Consider the following 23,171-nt stretch of genomic DNA (forward strand, 5'->3'; position numbering starts at 1 on the left):
AGTTGAAACAAAAAAAACTTGTCTATTTCCTCTTTAGACTTCAATGGTAAACTATTTCTAGGAAAAGGGGACATGAACATTTACTTTTGAGAACACTGACCTTGTTTTATCCTGAAATTCAATGGGATTTGTACTTATTTATTTGTAGTGAGTTGACTATTGATGCTTCCACAAAATATTTACACAATTAGATTTTTGATAAATAAACATCAGTAAGATGGGTAAGTTGGTCAAGGCAAATAATAGAACAGCTATAACTTAACTGTAATGTAGCATTAAAAAGATATCTTGTCTTATATCGATATTGATATAATATCCATACAATGCTCAGTCCTGTTAGAAGACACTGTCCAACCTCCCAGTGATTTATGCTACTTCAAGAAATGTAGATAACAGTTAAACTCTACAGTCAATAATGGGCTTTCCCCCCATTCATAAGAAGAAGTATGTTTAGAGATGAAGAACAATGGTACTTGAGTCTAAATTGGATCTTACACCTCATGGTCTGCATCATGAAATACAAATGTAAGACAGGAGGTAAATCAGAATCGTTTTATTTAAAATTACACTACAAGAACAATGAAGAAAAAGTTTTAAGGTTTAAAATAATGACATTTCAAAACAAAACAAAACAAAACTTCCCTCCCAGCCCTTTGTAAATGAAACACATCAGAACTTAACATGACCTTCACAGTGGGTATGACTTAGCTGGAATGACAGGCCTGATGCAGAAACAGCTGACCTCAAGTCGAGGGCTTTAGTTAGGTACAAAAAAAATTCAGAAAAAAATTTAAGTAGTACAATATGGCCCCTCTAGGTGTCTTCACCTTTGCTCCGCTGTGTTCACAAGTAGAAGAGTCAAATGCTAACCCCTTAAGGGCACAACTGAAGATGATGGTGAAGTTATCAGTTTCTGATGCAGGCGACTGAAATAAAGGCGATGTTGCTTCGGGGCTTTGAGAATGCACAGATGGAGGCTGGGTGAGCCCTGATGCCCAATGGAAAATAAAATGGATGTCCAAAAACTGCACTTAGCCAGAACATCCTCTGCATCCACAGTGGGTGCATTCAATGATCCTTCCCTGCAGAGAAGAAAAAACAGCAGGATTTAGACCACAAGGAAACTCGGGGAATGAACAAGACATTTTATGCGATATAACGTCACTGTTTAGGAAAGTAACTGGATAACTGTCATTCTTTTCTTTAGGAAGAATCAAATTTCAGTGCTGACACAGTGACTGGCGAGCCATCTGACCCCACTCATCCAATCAAAGCATCCGAGATACTCTCTGGTGTGGTGTTGCAGTGTTGTTGTTAGTTTATCTCACTCAGGGGGCAACTGAAGCCTTTAACGTATTTTATACAAGCTCTCACTGGGCTTATTTTTTCAAAATAATTAAAATGGACAACCTTCGTGAGAATCACTAGCTACTTACAACTTCCAGCTTGCTCTTGGGGACTCTGCAGATGCAGTTGGTTCCAAAGTTGGTGTCTCGTGTTTGGATGCAACGCAGACAGCACAGGTTCTCGTAGCCCTGCTTCTTCCACTTGGCAATCAGGTTCTTGTCTGCATAGCCTTCCTTTATACAGTACTCATACAGCTCTGTCAGGAAACACACAGGAATACAACACTGATTTGGCATCTAGTGCACAGAGAAACATACTTGCAAGGGGGGCAAAGGCACTGGACACTTAACTAAAGTGAGTCTCTGGAAATGTTGAATTACTGAGCAATTGTTACTTGAGGAAGTGTGACAGGTATTTGCAGAAAATCTTGGTCATTAGAAACATATTATGTACACATAAAAAGTTATTCAAACACAACCTTTATACAGGTAACAACTATGTCATGCTGAAGGTGTAAATCAAATGCTTAAGTAGTCAGGAAAGGAAAAATGAAGAGGAAATGTGAAACATTAGACATGAAGTAGTCCAACCGGTGTGAGTGAAACTGTGTACCTCTGCTGATAGCTTTCCTTTTGTAGAAGAGGTCATAGATGTATCGACTCCGCTGATGATGCAGCCTGAAAATTGGCCAAAGGGACTCCACCTTTCGTTTCCCCTCGTGAGGCTCTGTTTCAGCTGGGACACAGAGGAAAAACAGGAAAGTTAGCTTTGGGATGTGGAAATTAAAATCAATGGTGCACCTGCTTGTGTGCCAAGGACAGTGATGTTGCATCTGATGCAAAGCATTAATCTGCTGCACCCCCATGAAAATACTTTCCCAAAGGTATTGGATAGGGGTGATGTCAGCGCTCTGTGCAGATTAGTCAAGTTATTCCACACTAAAGTGGGAAAACCATTTCTGAAGAGACCCATCTTTGTATTTAGGGACACTTTTCCTGGACTTACCCAAGCTGGTGCCACGAAATCGGAAGCTGACTTCTGTCTTAAAAGGGGAACTTTACCCATTGTCAAAATTCATACATTTATTCCTATTCAAAATTTCGATGGTGCTCCCACCACCAGAAGTGGTAGAGCCCAAATTAATGGACTGAGGACACTATATGATCACATTGTTTTGGACATTTGACATTAGATTGAATTACAGACAACAAAAATCACATTAAATTACAGAAATATTCAACACTTGCATCTGGCTTAACTACAGCTACTTCATCAGTAACGTTACCTAGCCTTTTGACTGATTAATACATAGTTCCTACGCTCCAGTTAAACAACTAGTGTATACATTTCCAAAATGTCAGCTGAATCTTGTTTAACCAGCACCACCAAAGCATTATTCAGTTGTAAACAGTGGTGTTTTTAGGCCTTGGCATCTGATGCTCCAGCCCTGGACCTATTAATCTAAAGGCTATAAGAATAGGCCTTATTAAATAATTTAAAAAAAGCCCTGGATCTAATAAAGTATCACTCCATTCATGTATTCAATCTATCAAAAACAATATGTTATTGTTTTAAAAGTTTTGGGTTCTCTGTTTAATTCAAACAGCGCATTTTTGTGTGATTGTGTAGGCGCAAGAGAGTGCACACCAGTAATCACTTAAATGTTGGAGCTGTTAAAGGTGGATTTCTTCATTTAAGATTATTTTTGGGGCTTTTTTGCCTTAAATGACAGAACAGACTGAAGTGTGAAAGGGGGAGAAAGCTAGGAGTACACGCAGAAATGGGCCATGGGCTGGTATTAAACCCGTGGCTGCTGCGACAAGGTATGTGGGGTGCCCACTCTACCCACTGAGGTACTGGGCGCCCCAGAGCTCATTTAGCTCAACTTAAGCAGACTAATAAATGTAGTGGAGTAAAAAGTATAATGTTTCCCTCTAAGATGTAGAGGGGAAGAAGTATAAATTAGCATAAAAACGAAATACTCAAGTACAAGTACCTCAAAATTTTCCACATTAAATTATTATTCTCTAAATACTAATATTATACTACTAATATTTTTGAACATCACATCTCTTAATTAATCGAGGAAGTAACAAAAAGCTTTGAGGGTTAAATAAGATGCCAGAGAGCATTAAAAAACACCATCAAAATAGAGCTTGTTCATCCAAAACATTTCCTGGGTAGGATCCCCCCGTGCCCCCTGCAGAGGCCAGGGCTAAGCCCCCGGTTCCCCAAAACCTAGAAACGCCCTTGGTTGTAAACTAAATAAAAATAGGGATCGCTCGACATTTAAATAAATGTAAAATGAAGGTCGATATTTATTCTCCACCACACACTGCGCATTGTGGGGCCGAGTGTTTTGAGCAGCAGCGGTATAATCATCTTCTACCGGCTTACCTTCTCTCATTTTCTGATCCAGCTCGTCCAAAGTGGGCTCAATAAGCTCCCAGCCGTCTGGAGGCGGCTTCCGACTCCTCTTTACTTTGGGCATTTTGCTCTGTTTTGTACAAATATAGAACAAAAGCTCTCGATGTGTTGATATTGCGATCTCGTCTCAGGCGCTACTATTTGACGTCACGCGAGGGGTCCATTTCCCGTTTTACCCTCCCGAATGACGTCACGACGCCGAAAATACATATCCCGTTTTTCGGCGTTTATTAACTTCATAAATGTTATATCTCACTAACACACCATTAGTGTTTATATTAACATTTATTTAGGTCTGTAAAAAGACGTTTGCTGACTTTAAATCAACGCAGATATCTTTCTATCGTTCCTGGCGTATTGCATCACTTTAGCACACCAGCAAACTGCTTGAATATAAATAACTGAATTTAGTGTTGTATTTCATAACTCACGTCATTTTATTTCGTAACTGCACATTGAATAGAAATGTGTAACTTATTAAGTGTATAGCAGAAATTTTGGTAATGAAATACTTGAAATTGACCCCGTATTTATAATTTTCTAAATGGCATATCTTTGGACTACTCAAAGTATTTTGATACTCATCCCCACTGTGAGTTTAGCCAGCTGTCAGTTCGCGCTGCTGTTTTTTTTGCCACTTTCTGTCAGTATTGAGTTGTCACGGAGTTTTTATTACAGGGTTAAGTTGTCAATATGCCCAAAGGAGGTAAGACTGATCTTCAAACACGCTACACGGTGTTAATACCAGTTTTGTTAATGTGTTCACCTGCTGTTAGCCACCAAACACCAGGAGGCAGCGATCCAGGCGACATGCTTCTTTAACTTACATACCTGTGCTTTTGGGTGGTGTTGTAAACAATAAACAAACACTGAGGGTGTTTAGAGGCTGGTCTCCTTCAGTTGACACATGTCTGGTGGCTGTGGTTTGTCACAGGTGTACTGTGTAAGCAAATCTATGTGTGATGTCATGTTTCATCAGGTAGGAAGGGTGGCACCCTGCCTGTCATTAGATGCAGATATTACAGAAAGACATAACATATATTCATATTCAGAAACAGTTTTACACCTTTTTTGGTGTTGTTCTCACGCCAAGAAATCTGGCAAGAGCTTTGCAGATCATCATATCTTTAAATACTTCACATTATTATGGGAAAATGTGGTGTTTGGTTTCTTCTTACCTCATGACAAGAAAACATATATTGTTTTATGATAAATTTGATAGCAATGATGGAAATGTATGTAAACTCATAAATGTAAATGTAGCAATAAAAAGTTTATTTTGTTGTCTTCCTGAAGGATGTTGAGCAAAATATGAAACTACTTTCTATTTCAACTAACAAAAAAGCTATCAACACACTTAATATCTGTATTTTTTTTTTCCATTGTTCTGTTTGTACACTATCCCCACTATACTGAATCTGTATTTTGTCCTTTTGTTTGAATTTTTTAAAAGGTAGGAAAAGTGGCCACAAGGGTCGCATGCGGACGTACACCAGCCCTGAGGAGATAGATGCCCAGATGAAGGCAGAGAAGGAGAGGAAAAAGGTTGGTGCCGTCTACACCCAACGACTGCTGAGTTGTGTCACACACCGAGCAAATGACATCACATTTCTTGTGCCGCTTTCAGACGCCTTTTGTGAGTAGTTAAACCTTTGAACCTGATTCAAATGTGATTTCTTCCAGACACATGGTAAAAAAGGCAACGAGCAACTTGGTAAGAAATGTCCCAGAAATTGAAAAATGAAACTAGGGAATGAAGAAAATATAGAGGAAAACTATATATGTATTATTATTATTATTACATTTTGAAATTATGTTACAGAATTATTGTAATTCTTAAGCACTCTTTACAGGTCATTTCCTCGTTTGTTTGTTTTAAACTTTCTTCCTCTCTTTTTTTATTATTATTTTTGTTTTGTTTTTTACTCATTTTCTTGCTTTTAATTTGCTCTTTTTACTATTTTCTTGCTATTTTTTGGGGGTTGCTTCTTCTTCCGTTGCTTCTTGCCCTCTTCTCATGTTTTTAAAAGAAATCAAGCCAATTTGCTCAGGTTTCAAAGGGTTAAAGGGAGGGTTCAGGTTGTTTTGAAGTGGGGTTTTATGTGGTACTTTTCCATATTGTGATCTGTTTTTGTCTTCTGGTATTTATGTGTATATTACTGTCCACACACTGTTTGATTACTTGCTGCTGTAACACAAGAATTTCCCAGTTTGGGATCAATAAAGTTCCATCTTTCTGTCTGTCTATAAACAGTATATTACATACAGTAGATGTCAGTCAGCACAGACCAGAAGTTTAGCAATCTACTGCTGTGGATGGGGGCCAGCAACAAAACCTATTTTAGCCACCTAAAAAAGTCCCATCTGAAATATTAATACTAGTATAAGTGTATGCTTTATTTAGAATGTTTTTGCTGCTTTACCTTAATGTCAGACAGTGATTTCCATCATGAAAATGAAGCTGTCATACCACTATCTTCAAAGCCAGACTCCACTGAGAAAAATAGTTCATCATCACTGAACACGGGAGCTGCTCGTCTACCGCTGCCTCAAAGGTGTGACTTTGGAGTTTTAAGGGGTTAGTTCTGATTCACCAGTCACACAATCACACATACTAACTAAATGATCAAGGCAATGATGGACCAGCAGCTCCCGTGGTCTCTGAGCTAAAATTAGTTTCTGTCAATGGAGACTGGTGGCTTTGACAAGAGCGTAGATGGGGAAGTTGCTTCCCCATCGGAATGGGCCGTATCATGGAAAAGAAAAGCGATAAAAATACTCTCAACATATCATACACTTAAACTGATGTTGATTATTTTAGGTGCTCTCCCTCAGTGACCTGGAGATAGTCACCCACACTCATCTCCTCCTGTTTAGACAACTGTAACTCTCTGTACACTGTTATCAGTCAGTCCTCTCTGTCCCGCCTCCAACTGGTTCACAGTGCCGCTGCCAGATTCAAGCTCGGGGGTGATCGTTCCTTTGCTGTGTCTGTTCCCAAACTGTGGAACAGCATCCGCCTCCCAATCAGATCTGCCCCACCACTGACTCATTTAAGTCCAGGCTCAAAACCCTGCTTTTATTCATTAGCGTTTGAGTCCCCCTGATGTGGTTTTGTCTGATGTGTGCCTGTGTGTTGTGTCTCTAAAGGTGTGAGCTGTGAACCTGACAGTTATGTTGCCTCTTATGTGTATGTGTTTTTAGCATTTAATCCTTTGATATAGCACTTTGGTCAATGTGAGTTGTTTTTAAATGTGCTTTATAAATAAATTTGAGTTGAGTTGAGTTAAGCTGTCCACAGCAGTACTGCTTAGCTTCCGTGTTGGGCTCCTGCCTGCTTAGACTGACATATTCTTTGTGTAACACACTGACTATGGATAAGTGCCTCAATACAACCCCACTTCAAAAAATCTGAACTGTCCCTTTAAGTATTGTTCAAGCTCTAAAAATGCTGGATCCTACACTTTCCAAAATGCAGTTTAACAGCATTCTGGCCACTGGAAACAGTAAACTATGTAACTGAGTAAACTGATCGTGGTACTTAACATTGCTGGAGTGTTTTTCTAAAAGACTCTCATTAGCACTCCACCAGCCAGAATGTAGAGGATGTCATAGGTGAAAGCAGCTGCTGTTTGACTGGATGCACTGGTTCGATAACATTCTCCTGTGTGCTTTATCCTCCTCATTTATGTGTTATAGCAAGAGCAGGAAGCAGAAGAGGCGGGGGGTGCAGCTCAGATTGACGCGGCAGAGGAGAAGCTTCCGGCATCAGGATCAGAAGACAGCGACGATGAAAACTCAGATGTACAGCCACACTGTTTCTGTCATTCCTTTGCTCTGTTATCAAACATGCATTAATACAGTATAATCATTTGTTATCAGTGTGCACCTGTGAAGCACATTGTAACATCTGCGTGGCTGTGCCTTAGGCTCATGGTCATGTAGTCATTTCATACATTTAAGCCATCACTTCATTCTGTCTGAGCTGTTGTGATGTGTTTGCAGAGGAGGAGAGCGGGCGTGGAGGGCTTGATAGAAATCGAGAATCCTAACAGGGTGGCTCAGAAGTCCAAGAAGGTGACGCAGATTGAGCTGGATGAGCCCAAGCAGTTATCAAGGAGAGAGAGGTGTGTGTGTGTGGTGTCGCATCACATTGGTGCTAAACGGGAACTTAATTTATTACACAAAGTATTAATGTAAACATCTTAAAGGTCCAGTGTGAAGAATTTAGGGCATAAATGGAATATAATAAGTTTTTTTTTTCATGTACAATCACCTGAAAATAAGAATTCCCATGTTGTGGTTACCTTCGAATGAGCAGTTCATATCTACATAGGGAGCAGGTCCTCGTCTACGGAGATTGCCGTGTTGCACTGCCATGTTTCTACAGTAGCTCAGAATGGACAAACCAAACACTGACTGTAGATAGGGCCAGAGGTGTTTTTTTTTTTTTAATGTTTTTTGTGTCGGCCACTGTAGTTAGCAGCCCCTCCGCCATGAGTTTTTTTTTTATTATTAACAAGGTATTTTTATTGGTAGTTCAATAAAGATGCACAGAGTATAAACAAACAAACACAGAACCAGCAAGGACAAAAACACGACCCCACCCACCTATCTACCCAGGAACAAACAGAGAAAGCCAGACAAGTCTAAGGAAATCTAATAGACAAGAAAGAGAGAAATATAGAATAAATGAATAAGAATAAAAAAAAAATATCTCTGTATATAAAAAACTTGTGTGACACAAGTAGGGGAGTAAAGCATTTTTCATCACAGTTTTTCAGCTTCCATATTTGCCACAAACGTTAAAAATGGCTGCCAAGTGTCAAAGCAGCGTGCAGTTGATCCTTTAATACAACAGCAGATTTTTTTCAATTGTAAATGATACATAACATCCTTGATCCAATGTCCGTATGTTGGAGGTGAAGAGTTCTTCCATTTACACAGGATGAGCCTTCTGGCCAGAAGTGAGCAGCAAGAGGCGATGTCTGCTTGGGCTCTACTTAAGTTAACATCTAGAGGAGTTACTCCGAATATTGCCATGGACATAGATGGAAAAACAGTTTTTTAACGTGAAACTGCTTTATTCAGTGTTTCTACTGCTTTAAATCACCTGGTCTGTTTGTTTTGGAGAGGAAGAGACCTCTGCAGATAATTAGGCTCCCAGTAAAAACCTCCTCAACAATGAGCACTGAAGGAATTCTAACCAGGAGAAGTTTCAGCTGGTTGCAATCTGCAGCCCTTACCTTACACACTGGACCTGTAACATAGAAGTTGCATGCCTTGATATTTGGAGTAGTATAGAGCAGTATAACACACTGATACCCAGCTCTACTATCTTATATATTATGTGCTAGAAATGTCAACATGTTTTGTGTTTAAAAAGCATATCAGTAGCGTATTCTGAAAATGGTGTGGTGGTGATACACGCAAGAATGACGGCACAGTGGAAAAGCTTTTTATGTAGCAATTAGGACATTAACAACAAAAGGCTGATGGGTTGTTTTATGTCTATTCATTCCCCATGTTTAACAGTGTCTTTGCTTATGTCACTCTCCCCACCTTGACACACACACACACACACACACACACACACACACTCCGGCACAGAGAGGAGATTGAGAAGCAGAAAGCGAAGGAGCGCTACATGAAGATGCACTTGGCAGGGAAGACGGACCAGGCCAAAGCCGACCTCGCTCGCCTCGCCATTATCAAGAAACAGAGAGAAGAGGCGGCAAGAAAGAAAGAAGAAGAGAAAAAAGGTGAGCAAAACATTTATCGAGATAATTACCAATATTATAGTCTTGACTGTAATACAGAGTCTAAATATAAAGTGTCTTAATCCAGGAAAACACAACACAGTTTATTACCTGATGAGGCCATGGAAGCTCGTTTCTACTGAAGAAACTGCACTATTGTTCACAAAGTAGAGCAGGTCAGGTCAGCATGGACTGTTCACACGTTATCTTGTGGTGTGTGAGAGTTCAATATTCTCTTGTCTCCAAAATGAGGCTGAGAGCAGCACAAGGAGTCAGCTCTACCCGCTGAGCTTCTAAACACCCCTGTTTATATCATTTTGACTCCTTCTGCTGCTCTGCTGTACAAAGGCACTGTCCTTGACGCATTGGTTGCGGGTTCGATTCCAGCTCATGGCAACTTTGCTGCGTGTCTTCCCCTCTCTCTCCCTTTCACACTTGACACCGTCCTGTCATTAAAGGCAAAAAGGCCCAAAAATAATGTTGAAAAAATGATGTAAACATACTTCATGTATGATTTATCATTTTAGATGACTAGAATCTGCACTACACAAATGATCTCATTCTGCTACAAAAGATAGTCCTTTAAATATGTGATGATTCAGCCTGTTAGGATTCTAAATGTGTTTCTGGCCTTTACCTTATTAGTAGAGCATTTTGAGCCTGTCATTTAAGTGAGCAAAATCTGTGAGAAGCCTGCGTCTGTCTACCTTTGTCTGAAATTCAAAGCTCCACTGATTCAAAAATGACTAAAGATTTTGAGTGGTAAATTTATCTCCGTCATCATAGGGATGGCATATGTTTGTAAGCCATCACAAAAGTTGCCTGGTTCCCTTATCGAAAATGTTTGCAAACAAATATTTATGATACAAACACATTTAGTTCAGCAAGATTATCTTCACAAACAAGCACCACTTTTATGATTTTTGAGGCGTAAATGCAATCACCAGAGGTAAAAAGCTAACGATAGGCTCTAAATGAGCCACACCATGGACGCATGACTTACCGTTGCCCTCTCAGCACGGCTGTAAAGCTGTGGTCGCCTTGACGATGCTCTGTAGTCTCATTAGCCACTTGTTAGCAGCCCCCTTTTTTAAGTCACATAAAAGGTTCAGAATTCTCAAGTACATACTGACGTATTATATGGCAGAGAACAAAATGCGAAAACCTCCTAAGCCTGTGTTTATCACAGACCTTTTTTCAAGCATCTGGCCAAAAACCCATTAAAAAAACCCCACTAACTTTGAGACAAGGGAACCAGGAGGGTTACAGTGCAAACTCATTTCCAGGTTTTAGGACTCATTCCTGCACCGCTCTATAGGAAAGGAAACTATCGCCTAGTTTTAGCGGGTTTTCCTGCATTTAAAAAACCTGCATATATGCACTAATTTTACTAAAAAAAAAAGATGTATGAAAATGTGAACAATAAAGCATAAATCTAACCTCCGTCTTGTTTAAGTAAGCAGAGCAGCAAAACAAGGTTACAGTATGTTGGAATGAAATAATGGTCTGATCTCTCTTTCTTATCATACTTAAAACACTGAGAGTAACTCTAGACCACGGTACAAGAAAAGTGCTGTGTCTTTATTTCCTTGTCTTCTGTATGGGCCATTAATTGAAGAGGATGCTGGCTTTTATGTCCGGGACATGCAGCCTCAGCCTCAGTCTTAGTACGATACACTCAAATAGCAGCCACAGTCTGCATACTGCCACTGTTTAAGTGACATGTCCATGAAGTGTTAAGCTGATTGTGTCTCTTTTATTTTCTGCTTACAGCAAAAGACGCAGCGGCAGCAGCAGCAGCGGCGGCGCGAGGAGTAAACTCCCTCTCACTGAAATGATGCAGAGTATTTATCAGAGGCATTTTTACATGTTCACGGACTGGCGCAATATATATTTGACTATTTTTAAAGGAAGAGCTATGGTGTCGACATTACTGTAAACATATGACCATTTGGAAAATGGTTGCGACGACACCAGTGGAGAGGGGGTGTGTATATTTTGGCATGGAATAATGGCCTCGCTGATCCCGCCAGGAAGTAAAGCTACAATTGAGAAAACATCGGTCTTCACGTACACTTGGAATGAACCCCTGCTAACCTATGATCTCATACAAGATATTAATACTGGTATACTTGTCATTGTACAACTATGACTTTGCTAACTGAGCTTTGCCATTATGTTTTCTTGGGGGATCCTAACTTGTATATAACTGACTCATGGAAATATTTCAGATTAATATGATGAAACCAGTAAAATGTGTACATTTCTTTCTTTGCTTTATTTTTTTACCTGTGAGAAAACTGCCACAACCGGTTTAGAGCAGCTGTCACCAGACTCAGGTGCAAGAGTCCACAATGTGAACATCAGATGAGTCAATAGAACAGACGTTTACTTTGGAATAGTAGTAGTGCAGAGGAGGCGTTGCAGCAGCGCCTAGGGATATAAGATGTATACAGAATCTAACTGAACACTTTAGTCAGTTAAGTTAATAAGATAAGAATGAGTGATGACCCCTTGATGGTTTATCTGGCCCTGTTACCAGCAGCAAGTACAGTAAAGAAAAAAACTGGACCACTGGAGTTTAAGATGTTAGCATGAAGATCTTGGATGCATCTCACGGCCGCAGGTACAGGGGCCCAACTAGCCTTCACCTGAAAAATGTCACTCAAATTAACACAAATTTACCAGGAAGAGACTTAAGAAGACCACAAAATGCAAAGGAAATACAAAAAAGACACAAGGTAACTATAAAAATAGGGGCTAAACAACCACATAGAGAAACACAAAACCACAACAAGATGCGTAATGACAACAAAAGAGGCAACACCACCACAAAGTGTGTGTGTCATGACGTGGTGGGGCCTTTTATAATCATATAATATCTGCCCATAATAAAGATAGGGGTGCAAAATATTGGGTTTTTTGCCGACATCTGACATGCCGGTATGTAACAACTCCTTTGGCTGATAACTGATACTGATATTGATATATCCACTTTTTTCCCCAGCAAATTTTAGTGATCAAGTGTCTTCTGTAGTGGAATTAACATCATGCATGCATGGATACTCTTACTGTGACGGCCCACCAGCAGATGGAGACATGATATAGAATTATTTTCCATGTATTTAATATTATTCATTGTACAAATTGAGAAAAAGCATGTTTGCCGATTCTGATGGTTCATTTTAAAGCTGATATCGGTGGATACTGATGATGCACCGATATTATTGTGCATCCCTACCGTAGAATAACATTCAGTATGGTGCTTTCCATCTTTTTCCTGTGCAGGAGTGCCTTCTTTTGGCCAAGCCTAGTGCAGGGGTAGACAACCTGTGGCTCTGGAGCCACATGCAGCTCTTCTTCAGTGGCTCCCCGTGGCTTTGACAAAGAAACCATTTGGAAATAAATAAAGATTTATTTATTTTTTTTACATTTTAATTTACATTTATCATTGTTGTTGACCTAAAGAAATTATGCACCTATGCACTTAAAATAAAAAAAAGACATTTCATCAACCAAAGTGTGCTTCAAGCATCTGCAACCTGGCATCTTTTCCTCCAAATTTTGCCAAACCTCAAGAGCGCTGGCAGGTCTTAAATATCCCTAGCTAAGCTGGCTATATTTCCAAATCCAAAAAAAGTTAAAGACTCAGAGGAGATGAGAGAATTAAGTAGTGTGTGGACAGCTTCATTTGCGCTCACCTTCAACTCTGCAGAGTTAAAGTTCCAAATAATCCTAAACAGCCCACTGCAGAGTCGTCACCTTGTAATGAAACATAATAATAATTATAATAATATATTGGCTTTATGTAGCCCTTTTCAGGATACACAAAGATGCAAAAACATTTTAATGAATGCTTTTTAGACCTATTAGTGATGTTGAGTGGCTAATTTTGACTTAATAGTCTGTGTTTTATTCATTATAGGGTTCAAATATGTTCTGTGGCTCCAGAGAGATTTTTTAATGATTATTTTTGGTCAAAAATGGCTCTTTTGATAGTGAAGGTTGCTGACCTGTGGTCTTGTGCTTTATTGTTAGAGAAGTGTTAAAAAAAGTAATCAAATGTAATAAAAAAATAATAATAATAATAAAAAATATTAAAAAACGACTAATCTGACCAATTACATCTTAAAAGTAGCCTTCCTAACACTGGTGTTTATTTAATGTAATAATTTCAATGTTCTGCCACTAATGTGAGCTGTAATGTCCACACTTGACCTGAAGGTGGCGGAGATGTTCCGAACATGCTGGATTAAAATCAAAGGACGAAGAAGAAGAAGCTGTGCGCTGATTGGCCGAAAGTTTCGCGGACTTTATCCTCTGGGGTTCTGTTGTTTGAGCTGCGGTCAGATCTCATTCCAGTCATATCAGTGATCGCGGCGTGAGCCTCACTTCAACCGGTGAGTAAACTAGCTAAGTTAATGTTTTATAGACACGATGGAAAGTAGGAAAACACAATGGAGACTTGTTCGTTTGTTTTAGCAGGTAGAAATACGTCTTAAAGAAGAATTAACGTCAGGTTTTGTATTTAAACGTCGTATTTGGCACCATATGCAGATATGTTTGCTTTGTTTCCCGCGGGCTGTACGTCACTGCTGATAAGAGATAACAAACTTAATGCTAGTTTCCTTTCAGAAATAACAAGCTAAAAGTAAGTTAGTTGTTTATTCAAACTGTTTGCTTGTGGGTATTTTTAGCACTAGAGGTAAAGTTCACACAGCTCACCTTACTCAATAAATGTTTAGAAAACGTTGTGTGTCAGTGGACCAGAGCAGATAATAAAGATAGGGTGAGTTAAGGTGATTGGGACAGTTTTTGAATGTCCTCCTTCTGTAAGCTTAATGGCGTAAATTAAAAAAAAATAGCTGAAGATTTCTGGTAATTTTCTGGCCAATTAATTTCTATAATAATGAAGATGTTACCTGTCCATTTGAGGAGGAAAGGAGGTTATATTACACACCCAGGAAATGTGACATAACCTTTTGTTTGAACTGACCCCAAACCTTTTTTGGTAACATTTGAGTGATTGGGACAAGACCTTTGAGACAGCATATCTAATCAGTGATTCAGGCTAGTGTGTGCATCTCTATTGCACAATTAATTTTGATATTTGGATATATTTCCACATGCACATTTTATGTTTGCTTTATTGCTGAAATTCTCTCTCATCAAATTTCATTGAACTCATTTAATTGAGGTAAAAAACAACAACAACAACAACAACAACAACTTAAAATCCAAAATCCAATGAATGCATTTCATTCAGGTAAAAAAATGCAATTTGATTACATGGTTTCAAAGGTATGGCTTACTTTTATGTGTTTATTTATTTATTTTCTTTACTCCTAAGGTGAGAAAATAAAACCTGTTTTGTTATACTGTCCCACTTGACCTTATGTCCCAATCACCTTTAATTCACCCTAACAAAAATCATGCGCTCTCACCGTCTGATGAGCAGCATTTGACTCATGCATAACTGACCAGCAGTGACTTTTACCTCTGCAGACAGGACTGGGAGGCTCAAATAAAGTTTTGGCAAGTGTGAACACAACTGTAAACTTCAAGGAATAATAGACGTGTTATCTGAGTTACCTGATGCAACCTTTGTTTAGACTGTCTCTGCAGGTCAGTTTCTTATCAGTCTGTGAAGAGGTTCAAAGTTTAACGGGTGAGGCCATGTCAGCTGATGGTTGCAACACTGCTGCATGAGTCCTCCTTTGTTTGAGGCTTAGGACTGTTACAATGGAGCTGTGACAGTCTGTTAGTCAACAGCACTCACTGTATTTTACATTCATGTAAAAAATATTTTCTTATGCAAGAGGTGAAATATAGTGGTTTCATGCACTGGTCAATTTTGAGATTTTGTGCTTTGTCCAAAATACACATTTAGGCGTTTATTTTATTTCAGATTGCTGTTCTGACTGCAGAGGACATACCTACACAGCAATGTAACTGGGCTAGCAAGCCATATAAAGGTCCAGGGGCTGAGATCAATGCAAAATAGTCTGTATTTACGATATCCATGCACAAAAAAAAGGTGCTTAAAGTGCATAAAATTGAGTAAAATCATCATCAGTGCTGACCCAAGTAGGCACAGTAGCCCTAAGAGATTGCTGTTCTGGAAATTCATGCAAAGAGCATATAGCTAATTAGATACCCATTCGTTTGCATATTTAAATATTCATTTTCAGAGAGCTCGTAATACAAAAAAGTATTGTCTCAGTGTAAGTAATCAACTGGGGGAGCTTCATGGTGATATCTATTAAATACAATTTCTACCCCAGTGTCTTAATTTCTGTCTAAAAATGTTTGAAATTTTACAAAACATATTCTTAAAGGCAAATTTGCTCAAAATTACTATTTTTTTACTCGCACTCCGATCTATAAATCTCCACTTAGGTAACACTTACATACACCAAACTTTCCATTTTTATTCCTGTCTATATTCTTAGGCTTTTTACAGAGGAGTTGGTTTATAAATCATTCATAGTCTGATTTATATAACTTTATATTCCTATAAAAACATGGTGAAAGTTGTTTTTTTTATGGCAGTATTTATTGCATTATGGAGTGATAAAAAGAAAGATCTAAAATTCCCTCTGTAGAAGCCTTTGACTCTAACATGTCAACAAAATGAAACAAGAATTTTGAGCCTGTGATCCAGTGTTCATATTTTTGTTCTGGAAAAGTGTGCACATCAGTGCATGTTTAATTAGACAATGCCTCATTTGCATATTCAAACATAAAAAAATGTTGTCTCTCTGTAAGTAATCAACTGGGCAAGTTTCACTGTGGTTTCTCTTGGTTAAAAAATTACCCTATTCACCAGGGGTGTCTTCCCTTAAAGCAACTTTGTGCCAAAAGATGTCTCACTTTGACATTGCTTTATGTCTTTATGCAGTTATGAGTGTCATTTAAAGTTAGTTTCTAAGGGCAACACAGTATGATGACGCAGAATATCGCGATAACACTATTACTTGCAAAGAATAAACTGATATAATAAAGTGTACTCAGTATCTGCCCTTCTTCTGAATAGAATCAAGGAGTAACTACTTAAGATTATACTTGATTATTATCATTTCCCTGTAAGAAAACTGTTGCAGCAAGTATAGAGCAGGCTTTACCAGCCTCAGGTGCAGGAGTCCACGATGTAAACATGAGACATGAGAGACATGAGAGTCAATAGAGCTGACGTTTATCTTAGAATAGTAGAAACAGACTGTTGCATTGCAATGAAGTCTTTACAGCTGCGCTTGGGGGAATGAAATGTATACAAAATCTAAGTGAACACTTAAATCAGTTAGGTTAATACGTAAAAGAGTGTTGACCCGCTCATGAGTTAATCTGGCCCCGCCTCCAGCAGCAGATGTGATGATGTAAAACAAAAGAATTTAGGACAAACTTGACTTTGGTATGTTCAGAAAATTAAATCACGTTACTGCAATACAGCATTTAAACTAGGAAAATACAACACTTTTGACAAGAATATCCAAAATCAAAGACGATAACTAGTCTCACATCACAATATTGATATAGGCTATTGCCCCGCCCTATCACTAAGACTTTTTTTTATCTTGTCTCTAATTAAGAAATTATCTTCCCCTATAGACTTCCACCACTCTGCACGACCAGAGAAACAGCGACCATGTCTTTGACAAACGGCCACACTGTGAGCAAAGAAACATGGGACTCCCACAACAAGATGATGCTGGAGCCTCTGTCCATCAGTGACTCTGAGGTTTGTGTTCAGTGGATTTAAAGAATAGAAGGTCTGACACTGGAGTGGTGACTCAGTAGTGACAGCACTCAAAAATCATTATCATTTAGTTCTTTAGAGCTTGTGTGACAGCTTGTTATTGTCCCCTCTATAACACAGTATTTGTGTTTCAGGTGTTCTCAATCATAAAGAAAGAGAAGCACAGGCAGACGTACGGTCTGGAGCTGATAGCGTCCGAGAACTTCGCCAGCAGAGCTGTGCTAGAGGCTTTGGGTTCCTGTATGAACAACAAATACTCTGAGGGGTATCCTGGTCAGAGGTACAAGAGTTGTTCAGCTTATTTTTAAATTCCAATGTTTGATTACATCATATAAGTGGTGCATTCTGCGTTATTCTAGCTATGTAATAAAAAATAAACATAGCAGTAATGATAAGTATGATCGTTGTGTCCAGGTACTATGGTGGCACGGAGCATGTCGACGAGCTGGAGCGACTCTGTCAGAAGAGGGCGCTGGAGGCCTACTGTTTGGACTCAGAGAAATGGGGTGTCAATGTGCAGCCATACTCAGGTATCAGATAGAGATTAAACATATGAAACCCCTTTGCTGTTTGGTGTAGAGCCTGACTGATGTGATCAGTGTTTAAACTTTGTCATACTTTTGTTTGTGCTCCCCGTAAGGTTCACCTGCTAACTTTGCTGTCTACACGGCTGTGGTGGAGCCCCACGGCAGGATCATGGGGCTGGACCTTCCTGATGGAGGTCACCTTACACACGGCTTCATGACTGAGAAGAAAAAAATCTCCGCAACGTCCATCTTCTTCGAGTCCATGCCGTATAAGGTACGAAACAGTCACCCAGGAAATCGAATCAAAGTTAAAAATAGTAACTCTACACAAGTAGTTCCCAACTGGTGGGTGGCAGGACCATTCTGAATGGATCGCAAGTGAAAAAAACACACTTTATTTTGAAGTACAGTGAATTTCTGACACAGTAGAGTGAGTTATTTACGTACTGTCACTTAACAGAGACAGCAAACTAGCTCAACAACATGGCCAAACCTAAGTATGATGTTGAGTATATTAAACTGTTTGGTCCTTAAACTAAGGAGAAATCTGGACCTGTGGCTGGACCAGCTGGGAACCACTATGTAATTGTTGGATAAATAAGAATTGAGGTGCAAGGCTCTTAATGTGGAGGTGGCAGTTGTAATGGCGTTTATTGACAATATCATGAATTACTTCTCATGATTGTGTTAAGAGTATTAAGAGTATAATTTAAACAAGCAGTTTCTTCTTTCTTGCTGAAAAAACTGTCTTTCTGAAACACACTTAAAGTTTGGAGTAGCTGGTACTTCTCGATTATGGAATCCTGCACCAGGTTGAATAAGATTAGTCCTGATTAGTGTAGGTATGTGCACATGGCTCTGGCCTGCAGCTCCTCGTGAGAGCTGGAAGAATTAAACAAGAGGCTCATAATTTGATGGAATGAAAACAGAAGAAAAATATGACATTTTAACCTTGTAGTTATCCAATCCTTGCTTCTATAGGCACCTTTACATTATCCTTTCACCAAGATAATGCACTCAGTATCAATACTGCTTTCCAGGGAGTCTTGGGTACAAACAAACAAACAAACAAACAACAAGACAATTAAGAATGAAGAGTTAGTTGATTCCTATAGGCATTTACCAACAATAGTGTAATGATGTTATAGTACAGAGAATTGAAAAGATGTAGAGTGTAGACTTGTTTGAGGACATTGAGACTTAACTATCATTGACAGTGTTTAGTTTCTTACACTTATCAGGTCTTATTGACCCCAGATAGTGAGGAGAAATTAAAAATGCATACCACACAAAAGTGCTGGTCTCAGGAGGATACTTTTAATTATTTCTTTGTTGTGTTTATGTTCTGTACATCAGGTTTAGCTTGTTTTAATGTGTTTGATATAATATGGTGTCCTGTTTTTAGGTGAATCCAGAAACTGGCTACATCGACTACGACAGACTGCAAGAAAACGCTCGGCTGTTCCACCCCAAACTCATCATCGCAGGTACTTCTGCTGTTACTTGTTTACTATCACCCAACGAACAACCAATCAGATGAGGAGGAGTGTGCATCCAAAGGTCATGAAAACATTCACATTCACCTCTGTGTCTTTTTTCTTCTCCAGGAACAAGCTGCTACTCCCGCAACCTTGACTACGGCCGCCTGAAGCAGATCGCTAATGAGAATGGTGCATATCTGATGGGAGACATGGCTCACATCAGTGGACTGGTGGCTGCTGGAGTCGTGCCCTCGCCATTTGAGCACTGTGACATTGTTTCCACGACGACACACAAGACGCTGCGTGGCTGCCGCGCTGGACTCATCTTCTACAGGAAAGGTAGAAATGAAATATGTTTCTGCAAAGACAAAGCACGTGTAGTTTTAGTTTGGTTATCAGTGTTTCTTTTCTTTCTGTTCATCTTTTCCATTTTTCTTTTTCTCTGCCTTTCTATTTCCTTCCTCCAGGTGTGCGAAGTGTGGACGCCAAGGGGAAGGAGACTCTGTATAACTTGGAGTCTTTGATCAACCAGGCTGTGTTTCCTGGACTGCAGGGAGGACCACACAATCACGCCATCGCAGGTACACCTCATCAGTTTTCTCTCTTTAACATCTCGACTGTCATTCGAGTACGTCAGCATCGATCTCATCAAAGTTCATGTTTCACTGGCAGGTGTTGCTGTCGCACTCAAACAAGCCATGACACCAGAGTTCAAGGCCTACCAGCTGCAGGTCCTCGCTAACTGCAAAGCTATGTCCAGCGCTCTTATTGACCACGGCTACAAGATTGTTACTGGTGAGTGCCACAGGTCCACTCTACCAACACAAATGGACCTGAAACATATCTTCAGTATCAGTTGTCATTTGTACAGAAGCAAATTGCATTAACCACAAAGAGAAGTATGACAATAACTGTTAAAACTTGCCTGTATACCATGCTGCATGTCTGTTTTCCATTAGTATAGTTGAAAAGACGGCTGATAGCAGCTAATAACTTTATCATCTCTGTAGTTTAACACATGTTCTCTTCTGCTGTGTAGGCGGATCTGACAACCACCTGATCCTGCTGGATCTGCGCAGCAAAGGAACTGATGGAGGGCGAGCTGAGAAGGTTCTGGAAGCCTGTGCCATTGCTTGTAATAAGAACACCTGTCCAGGTAGAGTGTGTGTTTTAGAACTGGCATGATAAACATGCAGTTGTGTTTGCCCTTAGCGTGAGTAATCTTGTGGCAAAGTAGTTTATCCTTTGTCTCTGTGAAGTCTTAATATTTCCACACACATGTGTTTGTGTAGGGGATAAGAGTGCTCTGCGCCCGAGTGGTCTGAGGTTTGGCTCTCCAGCTCTGACCTCCAGAGGCCTGGTGGAGGAAGACTTCAAGAAGGTGGCTGGGTTCATTAACAGAGGTAAGCTTCTAAAAGCCCCATGGGGTCATTCCAGGTCAAATGAGAGGTTTTTATTAAAGTTTTAGATTTTGTTTAAACTTAATAAATAAATAAATAACTAAATAAATTCTGTAAAATGTCACTGATTTTGAGAATTGCATAGTTTCTTGCCCCTGGGAGTTTTGTCATTTCAGCTACCAAAAAAACCCAAGTTAGACAGGAAGGCATTTTAGCGACCATTATCTTCAGAAATATAACTTTTAGAGCCATGAAATTTGATAGTGACTCAGACAAAACAGCGTACAGGAGATCCAAATTATATGTTTTCTTTAGTGTTTAATCATCTGAAAATAAGAATTGAAGCGTTTCCCTTACCTTAGAATGAGTGGTTTATATCTGCTTACGAAGCGGGACCTCATCCACGGAGATCATCATGTTGCACGGAGATCATCATGTTGCACCACCTTATTTCTACAGCATCCTCGAAGGTACAAACCAAACAGTGGCTCTAGACAGGGCTATTTGCCTAAACAAGTCAGCCACCATAGTTACCAGCCCCTCCGCGAGTAGAGTGTCAGAAAAACACTGATTTTTTTTTTTAACATGAAGCTGCTTTATTCTGTGTTTGTTCCAGTTTGTATCACCATTTTATCATCTCCATTTGTTTTGTAGAGTAGGAGACCTCTGCAGATAATTTGACTTCTACTAAAAACATCTGAAACAATGAACACTAAAATTATTTGAATCAGGAGATGTTTCAGCTGGTTGCAGTCTGCAGTCCTCACTGCTAGACCCTACTAAGTCCCCCTAAATATTTTACACTGTTCCTTTTTAAAAGGGAAAAAAGTGCAGAATGGGTGGTTTTGGGACCCCAGACAGTCCCTCAAAGTGAGCCTGGTCTCACTGCGAAATCATTGAAATCCGGCACTTGGGTAGTCACTTGCGGCGTCAGAAACCAACAAAAAAAGCCATCCTTTAACGTTGGCATGATACGCAGCTGGTTGCCGTTATAGTTTAATGGTGCCAGGTGATGTCAGTACCTGGTGATGTGTACCTTGCACGTCGTATGTGGACGTGGAAAGTCCATGACCAAACGATATGTGACAAGGTCGGAGTGAGAATGTGTTGTCAAAGGGTATAAACATGGACATGTCCATTTTCCTGCTAAATGTACAAGGTGTGATTTGATGTTGTGCCAAATTTCAAAAGCTTAAACATCAGCAGAATCGGAGAGAGATGGCAAGCCAAGGTTGCAATTTGTTGCTATATTGAGATGTCAAAATACCGATGTGGACTCGTTCTTCGGACCATGAAAATTTGTGTCAAAGGGGTCTATGTGTGGGCATTTTGTGTGCAAAGTTACAAGTTTCTTCCATGTTCTCTTCAAGTTTAAATCAAACAAATCTTTGGCTTAAAAAAATAGATTTCACTCAAAGAAATTCTGTCATACATTCAGCGTTTTAATAATTTCACAGTTACATTTTGGTGTTTTGTTCTCAATTGCAAAGATGAAATGGTGAATTTGCTGATTAGCTTTTTCTCTGTAGCTCAGGTAACTGAGCCTTATAGCTGCTGTAGTATTTAAAACTATTCACCAAAAAAAAACCATGATGTCACTTAATTGAACTTGCTTTCCTTCCTCCTGCAGGTATCGAGCTGACCTTGGAGATACAGAGAAGCCTGGATCCCAAGGCCACTCTGAAGGAGTTTGTTCAGGCACTGTCTCAGGGAGAGAAGTTCCAGAAGCGGGTATCAGAAATCAGGTTGGAGGTGGAGGCCTTTGCCGGTCAGTTCCCCATGCCTGGCCTACCTGAGCTGTAGAGGGCAGCGGGTCAGACACTGAAGGATGCTGGACTGATGATTGTGACAAACACTATTGAGCCAAATATAATGGGGTGTTGTTTCATGTGTGTATTTGTTGTAAGTGTACACCTGTTAAATCTGTGCTCAAATCAAGACGCTTCCTCACGACCTCACAACAGCTCAGTCTCAGCGTGGACAGAAGGATTTGCAGACGTCATTGTTCTCCAGTTATCTAATGTTGACACTGTACTTTTAAGCTTTAATCTTGTCACAAATCACTGGTTCTTTTGTATTAAATTTATGATTTTCTCACACGCAGTACTCCAAAACACGAAGGATGACTATTGGTTTCTTACATGGGCATTCTCTTATCGTATACTGTATACATAAATACAATGTGATAAATTATTGTTTGGTTCAATTAAAGAATCCATAATGAATGAAACAACTGCTTCTGTCTATGTTCTTTCAGTTACTGCAAAATGGTGCAGACTCCTTTTAAACCAAAACCTCTTCTATGAAAAAACTATAGAAATATTTTGAGCTAGCATGTAGAGGGTGACATAAATAAAAATAAGACATCAAAATTCAGAAACATTTGAATAATATGGAAAAAAAGGGAGGTAAAGGTTGTTTGGAGAACTTACTACACTTCTTTAGTAACTTTATCTGCAGCATTTAGATTGTCT

General features: G+C 39.5%; 3 protein-coding genes across 4 annotated transcripts; 2 read left to right on the top strand and 1 right to left on the bottom strand.

Annotated features, from left to right (window-relative positions):
- Window positions 1-538: 538 nt before the first annotated feature.
- On the bottom strand, window positions 539-3,925 carry bud31 (BUD31 spliceosome associated protein). The gene is made up of 4 exons (XM_033644338.2): window positions 3,745-3,925; window positions 1,960-2,082; window positions 1,437-1,603; window positions 539-1,082 (listed from the first exon to the last, which is right to left on the bottom strand). Exons 1-4 carry the CDS (start codon window positions 3,836-3,838, stop codon window positions 1,032-1,034), a joined length of 435 nt encoding a protein of 144 aa, XP_033500229.1. The 5' UTR covers window positions 3,839-3,925; the 3' UTR covers window positions 539-1,031.
- A 411-nt stretch (window positions 3,926-4,336) lies between these two features.
- On the top strand, window positions 4,337-11,788 carry pdap1b (pdgfa associated protein 1b). 2 transcript variants are annotated; one of them, XM_033643991.2, is made up of 6 exons: window positions 4,337-4,480; window positions 5,228-5,319; window positions 7,474-7,578; window positions 7,780-7,901; window positions 9,385-9,536; window positions 11,307-11,788. In XM_033643991.2, the coding sequence occupies exons 1-6, from the start codon at window positions 4,468-4,470 to the stop codon at window positions 11,369-11,371; spliced, it is 549 nt and encodes a 182-aa protein (XP_033499882.1). In that variant the 5' UTR covers window positions 4,337-4,467; the 3' UTR covers window positions 11,372-11,788. The 2 variants fall into 2 exon arrangements, with proteins under 2 accessions (XP_033499882.1, XP_078017427.1); XM_078161301.1 differs by lacking the exon at window positions 4,337-4,480 and adding an exon at window positions 5,458-5,488.
- A 2,020-nt stretch (window positions 11,789-13,808) lies between these two features.
- shmt1 (serine hydroxymethyltransferase 1 (soluble)) lies at window positions 13,809-22,927 on the top strand. Its single transcript, XM_033643989.2, has 12 exons — window positions 13,809-13,933; window positions 17,142-17,271; window positions 17,424-17,569; window positions 17,704-17,819; window positions 17,930-18,090; window positions 19,222-19,303; window positions 19,424-19,636; window positions 19,765-19,878; window positions 19,970-20,092; window positions 20,337-20,453; window positions 20,590-20,700; window positions 22,328-22,927. The coding sequence occupies exons 2-12, from the start codon at window positions 17,179-17,181 to the stop codon at window positions 22,498-22,500; spliced, it is 1,449 nt and encodes a 482-aa protein (XP_033499880.1). The 5' UTR covers window positions 13,809-13,933; window positions 17,142-17,178; the 3' UTR covers window positions 22,501-22,927.
- The last annotated feature ends 244 nt before the right edge of the window (window positions 22,928-23,171 follow it).

The sequence above is a fragment of the Epinephelus lanceolatus genome, chromosome 18 (assembly GCF_041903045.1).
Source record: "Epinephelus lanceolatus isolate andai-2023 chromosome 18, ASM4190304v1, whole genome shotgun sequence".
Taxonomy (NCBI): domain Eukaryota; kingdom Metazoa; phylum Chordata; class Actinopteri; order Perciformes; family Serranidae; genus Epinephelus; species Epinephelus lanceolatus.